The following is a 9,326-nucleotide window of genomic DNA, read 5'->3' as shown; positions in this document are numbered from 1 at the left end:
GGGGGGGGGGGGGGGGGAACGAACAAAAGTAAATCTGGAGAGGACCTGAATCTGATTTAACATGTTGAAAAGTAAATCTAGAGAGGACCTGAATCTGATTAACAGGTTGAAAAGTAAATCTAGAGAGGACCTGAATCTGATTTAACAGTTTGAAAAGTAAATGTTGAGAGGACCTGAATCTGATTTAACAGTTTGAAAAGTAAATCTAGAGAGGACCTGAATCTGATTTAACAGTTTAAAAAGTAAATCTAGAGAGGACCTGAATCTCATTTAACATTTTGAAAAGTAAATCTAGAGAGGACCTGCATCTGATTTAACAGTTTGAAAAATAAATCTAGAGAGGACCAGAATCTGATCTTATCTTTCTGATTTATCCGATTTAACAGGTTGATAATCAACGTTTGTAAAATTGCAAGAACAAAATCCAGCACTATTTTTCAACATTTACTAATTATTTGTTGTTCAATCTGAAGAAAAAACGATTAATTGAAAAATATTGTTTATTCGTTCGATTAAAAAAATACTTTTGTTTCAAAAGAAAATATATTTTTAAACTTTAATTTATATTCTTTATCAGCAAAACAGCTCTAATTAAATAATCGATTTGAAATACTCTTAAAATATATTTTTGTTTTAACTTTTGATTTTTGTAGGCTGCAGTTTGTTTACATGAATGTAAACGTCAGAAATCAATTATGTAATGTAACCTCCACCCCCTACCTCATCCTAAGAGGTTGGGTAGACCCCCCTCCTCCGCCTTATCTAGATACTCTAGCTTGCCAAACACGATAAGGAGTCTTGATGAAGGAGGAGAAGAGAGCGGTCGATCACAGCTCCAGTAGCTCCGAGAGGAGAATTAGCTCCATCTATGATTCCAGGATTAACTTCGGTTGATCCTCAGTTTGTATTTTAATAATAATGTAAAATAAATGTCTGTGCAAAGTTAGTGCTTTAATCGATTCCATCTGGCTTGTTATATTGAGTTTCTCTTTGTAAAGTTGCCTTTATTCAGTTCTTTATACTTGAGTTTCTATTAAGTTTATAGTAAACTTTGTTCCTTTTCCTTGTTCCTTTTAGATACCAACGAAAGCAAAAATACAATTTGCACACATTAAACCAACAAAATATTAAGAAAATTTGGAACCTGATAGTTTTCTAAAGTTTTTATGGATTTATAAAACAAAAAACTTTTCCATTACCCAGGCCTTTGGAAAGATTTCTTCAGCGCAAAATTTTTGTGCACTTTTAGTAGAAAGCAACTTTGTGTCGCCCAATGTAATTTTTGAGAAAAACAGCATATTGTGTTTTATTTGAAAACATCTTTTTTTCTCATAAATGCCAAGATTTTAAAGTTGTGTAATATCTCAATAACAAAAATTTGGTGTTCAAAGAATGTTAAATTGTTGCACAAATTATAATTTCCTGCTTTTTGTACTTGTCCACCGTCTACTTTTTTCCATTTTGATTTGATTTTGATAAAGCTAAACATTAGCTTTATTCACATTATCAAATCCATTATAAGGTAAAATGGGTCTGTTTAAGCTGTACAATTGCTGTGCCTCTTGTTCATTGAACTATTTAAAGTCATATCTTGAAACTAAAAGTCGACTTCCTATTCCAGAGTTTTCTGGTCATCACTGTATTTAAAACGATGCAAAACTTTGAAAACTATGTAAAACTATGTAAGACTATGTAAAACAATATGAACCTATGTAAAATTATGTAAATCTAGGGTATCCCTCTAAATAAAGAATGAAAGATGACTGAAAGTATAGTTAACAGTTGAAAACAAAAGGCTACTGTTTGTTAAATTAATGCAAGCAACCAAATTGTTGACCTGGCTAAAACAAAATTCCAAACATGTCCAGTCTCAACTATGTTCCGGCAATTTTTTTCTAATGCACAGGGTACCCCCACAAAGGATGAGACTGTAAAGACGACTCAAAAATCTTTAAATATCAAGATTTGAAGCTTTATTTTTGGTTTCTGCCTTTAATTGAGTAATTTGATCATATACTAAATGGCCGGTTTTTGAAAAACACCCCCCACCCCATCCCATCCGTTTTAGGGTTAATACACTACATTTTTAAACAATTTTTAAAACAATACAATTTTTATTTCAATTTTGTCAATTATTTTAGCTTTCCATGTTTTACATGTTTCGTTTCTTCTCTTTTAGTTCCTCTAGGTAGCAGAGATCTAATCCAAGATATGCAAGCACATCACAGATACAGTTTCCACAGTTCGAGGCCCCAAGGACATCCTAGATATAAAGATATTTAAACAGGTTCAATTAAACAAATTCCTACTTTTAACAGCCAAGACGATTAAAAAAGAGGGCATTTGCTTTGTTAAAAAATCGTTTTTTCTTTTTTTTTCAAAATCTTTTTAATTCATGGTTTTCTTCAAAAATGTAAGCGATATAAAGACAAAATTAAATTCACCCCTGACCCATTTTTTAGTGCCCTCTTGGCATTTATCATGCATTTTCCTAAAACCTGGCATTCATAAAACTTAAACTCTTGTTTTTTTAAATTTCAAATTAAGGCAGATCCACTGTATTTTCTACCTGGATGCACCCAACAATATCAAAGGTCAGTCCACAGTCAAACAGAGCTCCAGAGATCTCTCCAACACAGCCGAGGATCTCGTCGTTTGAGCAGTAAGGGACAGGGTGATCCTTGGTGTTCAATTTCCTAAACACAATTGATAGATCCAACCGGTCTAAAATATTTGACCCAATATCCCCTTATTTATATTCATTATTTGCTTGTCTTTAACTACAAGATGCGCGAGCTCTCACGTAAAAATATTTTACCAATTACTCCTTTTAAATGGATCAGTAACATTTTAGCCTAGTACTCATTCGCCTAGTATATAAAACCTAGAAACAAGCACAATAATGATTTTTAAAGACCACACACAAGTATCTGTATCAGATTGGACTTTTTATTGTGGCAACTAAAATGACCCCAAAAATTGTGTATGGGCATCAAAAATTGACAATTTAGACTGAAAAAAATGTTGACATTTATTATTTAAAAAATGCATCAATTTAAACAGAAAATTCTGAAATTAATTTGAAGAGTTAAGAATAAAAGGCTTTATACTATATGTTCTATAGTAAAAATGTAAGTTAAGGAATTGAGTCTTTGCCACAAACTCTGATTTTCCAATCTCCATATCTTTTAAACCCAATGTCGTGGACCTAAGATATTTCAAACTATGAATTCTTCTGGGCCAAAAAACTTAAGGTTTTCGCCATCAGGTTAACAAGTTATAGGGATGGGAAAATCAGAGTTTAGACTCAATTCCTTACATTAACAATATGCATAAATTCTTTAATCTATTCTGCCTGAATCAAAACATAAAAAGCACTTTGATAGTTTGGATTGCTAGAGAAAAAAATCTATAAAAGAAATTTCTTTTTTTTAATTGACCTGTTTTTGAATATTTTAAAATGCTCTTTTATTAGTGCAAAGATGACAATGCCTGATTTAGAATGGTATCCTTGAAACCTTTGTTTAAATAGAGATATCTGTGTGTTTACTTATCGAAAACCGCTTGTATTCTTACAAATTTCGTTGTGATTCGGTGAAGGCCCTCTTTAAATAAAAGTTCACTTGAAATTACGCTTACAGTCCCTTTAAGCTAAGATTTTACTTGAATTTTGCTGCTTCAGTGAAGACAATACAAGCGACCAGAAGAACAATGGTGAGTTTTCCAATCATGTTGAATATATGGAGAATTGATGAATAAGATTAAAATAAATCTCATATATATACAAAAATTCTTATCTTTAGAACATTTCAAACGAAGTAAAACAAATACATATCTATCAATTTCAAGGTTTTTTTTGAGTCAACAATTGGGAATTATAATTTCATAAAAAAGAAAAAAGTATACAAAAAGAGGTTCAAGTTTATAATGTGCTGCTTTTAACGGCTTTGCTTATAATTTAGAGATTCCCAACGTACAAAAGTCGACATTACCTCAACTTTTAACACCCAGAAGTCGACTTTAACTCGATAATTTAATCGACTTAAACACTTTAACTCGATAATTTAAGTCGACTTAAACTTGTAAATAACTGTTCCAAAATTCGACTTAAAGCTGAGACCACCTTTGGACAAGATTTTATACCATTTTTGGACGAGATTTTTCAAGTCGAGAAAGTGTCGACTTTTAAAGTTGACTTAAATTCGTACTAAGTCGTTCCACAACTCGACTTTAAGCTAAGATTTTATTCCACTTTTGGCTTTTAAACATCCCACTTTGTTTTTTTTTCAACCATTCAAAAAAATTGATTTCGTTCGTTCTCAAAATTATCGTTCATTTTCCATCTATTTCGATAGTTTTCTCACTGAACGATTGTTGTTGTTCATCCTCCGAAATACAATAAATTCATAAAACTCATATTAATTATCCGTATTTTAAAGAATTTTTCTTCAGCAAACCAGCAAGAAAATCCACTTTGAAATTCACTTGTTCTTCTTAAAGGGACTGTAAAGGAAAAATGAAAGGGGGAATAGGCTGAAATCTAATCACTTTAGCTCTCGATCGCGACTCATGCATGAAAGTTATATCTGATGTTCCTATCTCGAGAAATTGATATAAAACTGTGTTAAAATTATACGAACATTAATATATATACAATTTTGTATAAAAGTAGTGGGTTTAGATAGATCAAATTCAGCAAATAAGCAACCAATCTGAAAACGATGATATCCCAGAGAAAGCTAATTTTGTAACTTACGTTTACTCCAATTCTAATTTTATATTTGTTATTTCTATTTTTAATAGATTTAATTCATAATATTATTTATAAGTCCGTATTACTTGACCAAAAATTCCACCAATGGCAGTGAAGTAAAGTGGTCACGTGATACAGGCGGAGACACGTGACCAGTATACTGCTCGCCATTGGTGATAGTTCTGGTCACGTGATTTAATTTTAAGGTTTTCTAAATTTTACATATATGAACTTTCGTATAATTTTAACACAGTTTTATATCAATTTCTCGAGACAGGAACATCAGATAAAACTTTCATGGGTCGCGATCAAGAGCTACAGGGATTAGCTTTCAGCTTATACCCCCTTTCATTTTTCCTTTACAGTCCCTTTAAGAAGAGGACTCCTTTTATTCGCTGAAAATAGAGAATTCTGCTCACTGTGGAATTGACCAAAGGAGAGCCTTACAGATGTGTGTTTTGCAGAAAATCATCCTGTTACAACAATAAATTGATAAAATTCATATTTATTATCGGTATTTTACAGATTTTTTTGTCATGAAGTAAAATATGCCACACTCTCAACTTGTGGTGTCAACCAACTAAAATTAATTCTCCCGAATTTCTTTTAAAAGTCCACAGTTACACCTCAAGCGGAGTTCTCTATTTTCCACTGAAAATGCATCATACTCCTAAATTCCTCCGCTTGTGGAGTCTACCAACAGAAAAACTTCTTTGGAATTCTTTTTGAAGAGAACTTGTCAGTCAATACTCCTTAAATGATTCTCCTTATGACCTCCATTTGGGGTGGCAATATGTGGCCGCCAGAAAAAAATCACAATATTCAGTAATTCTGTAATATTACTTTATGAGGGTGCCTTGTAAACACAATTCATGAATATATTTTTTAACTAATTCAAGCATAATTATTTTTCTAAAAGTGTACTTCCAAATTTTATCTCGAAGAAAAATATATTTAAACATCGAAGAAAGTCTGTATCATTCATATACAGGGTTACCTAAAAAGGATGAGATCATGAGATGAAATAGCAAAATTTATACTGTCTGTTTTCTTGTATTCATCATTTAATAAGCAATTAAAATACTATATTCAGGCTAGAACCCTTAATTTGACATCATCGTCATATTTTAAGAGATTGAGGTCGTCTTTACATTCTCGTCATTAGAAGGTAACCCTGAAATTTCATATTATAAAGCTATTCGCACATATTTAGACTAAAAATATTTTATATATTTCACGGCAACGCCCGGCACTTTAGCTAGTTTATAAATAAGCAACAATTCAAAAATGCTTTTTTACTTTAAATTTTGAAAAGTAAAAAGTTTAATTGTTTAAACAGAAATGTTTTCAAATTGCGTTGTAAATTATAAAACATTTGTTGACTTTAAACATGTTTTTATAACGATAAAAAAGTTTAAATTGATAAGAAAAACTATAGGCAACTACAATAATAAAAACAGATTTACATCAGAGAGAATTAGGTACAACTATCTTTATGCTAATTCAAGTTAAATATAAAGGGGTTTGGCATGTTTCAATCTTCTGCATCATTACCAAAATTCGTTCAATTTTTTTTTGTGGGCGATGCAACATTTAAAGTCTTAAAAATTTAAAAGTTTATTGTTGCGCCCAAGAAGACATTCGCTGATTCGCTCAATATCTTATTTCTTCCCAATACAGGGTTGTCCACAAAGTATGAGACTGTAAAGACGACCTGAAACTTTTATGACATGACAATCTTAAGGTTAATTTAGCCTTGTGCCTTGAATATAGTCTTTTATTATCTTATTTAATAATAAGCCAAAGAAAGACACAAGTTCAAAGTTGCCGATAATTGTGAATATCAGAAAACAGAATGTATTTATTCCGTACAGTCGTCTCTGAAGTCTCATCCATTTAGGGTAACCATGCATTATTGTAAATATATGTTAAAAACAAACATTGAATTTTCATCCTACGCAATCTTCAGAATATATAAATATAATAAAATAAAATAAGTCTTCAAAACATAATTTGAAGTTTCCGTACCACATATTAGCTTTTTTCTCTTCCGGCAGCCATGAGCCGCCACTATTTCCCCTTCCGTACCACCACTTGACTCGATTCCGGACAAAACTACTTTTTTTATGGTATTAGGGCCTTTAAAGTGTGATTTTAAAAAATCCAGCCGCGTCACTCAATACATATATATTTATAGATCTTACTATTTCAGTTTTAATATGTATAATAAGGATGATTTCTCTTATAATGTAAACTGTAAAACTAAATTCTGATTTTCGTATTGTGGGAGCTGAAACAAATTGTTCAGGTTAGTCTCACACAAGCTGGTTCCCTTCAAAACTGAGGTTTATTTTATGGTGCATCATTTTTAAAATTGATATTGCTCTTAAAAATAAGCCATTTTTTGTGAAAATCAGAATCTAGATTTGCAAAAAAAAGATTTTACAGTTTACATTAATCTGTTAAATCAGATTCAGGTCCTCTCTAGATTTACTTTTCAAACTGTTAACATATTAACACTGAAATATTAAGATCTAAATATATATGTATTGAGTGACGCGGCTGGATTTTGTTAAATCACACTTTAAGGGCCCTAAATATACCATTTAAAAAAGTATTTTTGCCCGGAAGAGTCAAATGTGGTGGTACGGAAGGGGAAATAGTGGTGGCTCATGGCTGTCGGAAGAGAAAAAAGCTAATATGTGGTACGGAGGGGGGAAATAGTGGTGGCTCATGGTCGCCTGCCTTCCCCCGCTCACCAGGGAGGGGATGAAGGGAAGGGAAAATTCCGATAAGATCATTAATTATATATATTTTAAAGATGTTTTATTTTTTTACTTCACATAAATAATATACCCTATATCCCATGAGAAAGTAAAAAAGCTTATAATATGGGCATAGAGAATAGAATATATAGAGAGGAATTAAAAGAATCTCTCGGTATGAATATTATTGGTTTCTATATTTATAATTCAATGCAATGAATATTTTTGTCTACAAAACTATGAAAAAAGGTTATAAATATACAAATAAAAACTACATATTGTACTGCTCTGCATTACTCCAAATGTTTACTTGTCATACAATGCTGTCAAGTTCGTCATAAATATATTAAATGAGACTTGGTCGTATGTTTGTAGGACATTCTTGCAGCAATAAATGTTGCCAACCCGAAGCGAGTTTTCTATGATTCAAATCAAAAAATATTTTTATCATTTTGACCTTTTGTCGTTTGACCCTTTGTCGCACTTTTGACCCTTTTTCGTTTGACCCTTTGTCGTTTGATCCTGTGTCGTTTGACCCTTTTTCGGTGAATCCACATTCCTGATTTAAAATGCGTTCCCAACTTAGAACGCGTTCTTGATAATAATAACGTGTTAACGATTATAACCGTTCTTTTCAAGCAATTCCCGTTCCGTTCTTTTACTGATCGTTCGAATATTCTTAAGAACGCATTTTAAGCATTCGTTTTTTTTCGGAACGAATTGATCGTTCATGATTTTTCCGTTCATTCTCGGGAAAGAACGATCTTTCCACCAGGAACGCGCCCAGCCCTAGCTACGTTCTTCGGTATGAGTAGTTTTTAAAAATTTTCTCTTGATAGACGCAACAGATAGAAGTAAGATTAGTAGCGATTGAAAGCACTTATTTTTCGCCGTAAGCCTATACCTCCTTTCATTTTTCGCGAACACTTCCTTAAACACCACACAAAGATTCAGACATCTATATAAAAACTATGCATCAATTTTTGATTTTCAATTCTATTCTAAATTCTATTTTATTAGTTTTGGTCCCGCAATTTGAAGTTTTTGTAACTAGAAGTTACTAATTGAGAGTAGCATTATCATAATTTTTTTATTTAAATTTTTGAATAAACCTTCAGTGCGGAAACTATCAATTTTGGTCAATTTGCTAAAAAATATCATGTTTTGCGTAAAATTTACGTTTTGGACAATGCTACCAGCTTTGCGCTAAATGTGCAGAAAATTGCGCAAAACTAATTGCGCTTCATGCTCAAAAATTCGCAAAAAATTGCGCAAAAAATATGGTAATTTTTTGGAAATCCTAATTTATTTGGCAACCTTATTTTAGAAATATTTTTTATACAACAACATAGCCTTGTTCCAGACATTTCCAACATGTCTTTCAATTGATTTCTGTATTGCAGAGATATGAATTTAACAACTTTGATTTTTTTTAAGTTTTCCTTTAATAAAAGTACTTTTTTTGACAACATAGAAAAAATAAATCACGCAAAATGCAATGATTTTAATCTTAAAATGATCGAAAATGTTCTATGTATAACATAAAATTCAAACTGATTAAAATTTTAAAAAAATCAATTCAGGTTTCCGAACTGACCAATTCCATATCCTAATAATTATTACACATCTGTCAAACAAAAAAGCTGCAACTCTTTTTCAAATATATATATTTTTATCAATAACTGTTCATACATTTAGTCCGACTAGCAAAGATCAATTCCAAGGTATCCTAGAACGTCACAAACACAAGCAAAGCAGTCAGAAGCTCCCAGAATATCTTCAATGCAGCCAAAGATATCAGCAGCACT

General features: G+C 31.7%; 1 protein-coding gene across 1 annotated transcript; it reads right to left on the bottom strand.

Annotated features, from left to right (window-relative positions):
- Positions 1 to 2,094: 2,094 nt before the first annotated feature.
- Positions 2,095 to 3,768, bottom strand: LOC111703009 (uncharacterized). The gene is made up of 3 exons (XM_023474848.1): positions 3,664 to 3,768; positions 2,570 to 2,696; positions 2,095 to 2,263 (listed from the first exon to the last, which is right to left on the bottom strand). Exons 1-3 carry the CDS (start codon positions 3,729 to 3,731, stop codon positions 2,153 to 2,155), a joined length of 306 nt encoding a protein of 101 aa, XP_023330616.1. The 5' UTR covers positions 3,732 to 3,768; the 3' UTR covers positions 2,095 to 2,152.
- Between the last annotated feature and the right edge of the window lie 5,558 nt (positions 3,769 to 9,326).

This window comes from Eurytemora carolleeae, unplaced genomic scaffold (assembly GCF_000591075.1).
Source record: "Eurytemora carolleeae unplaced genomic scaffold, Eaff_2.0 scaffold417, whole genome shotgun sequence".
Taxonomy (NCBI): domain Eukaryota; kingdom Metazoa; phylum Arthropoda; class Copepoda; order Calanoida; family Temoridae; genus Eurytemora; species Eurytemora carolleeae.
Note: the sequence above shows the minus strand (reverse complement) of the source record. Positions and strands in the feature narration are given on the sequence as shown.

Bases quoted from the DNA above. Each gene is read 5' to 3' on its own strand.
- LOC111703009 (XM_023474848.1), bottom strand. From the start codon at position 3,731: ATGATTGGAAAACTCACCATTGTTCTTCTGGTCGCTTGTATTGTCTTC. The intron at 2,697-3,663 runs GTAAAATCTTAG...AATTGTGTTTAG, and splicing joins ACTGAAGCAGCAAAATTCAA to GAAATTGAACACCAAGGATC. The intron at 2,264-2,569 runs GTAGAAAATACA...CTTTATATCTAG, and splicing joins ATATTGTTGGGTGCATCCAG to GATGTCCTTGGGGCCTCGAA.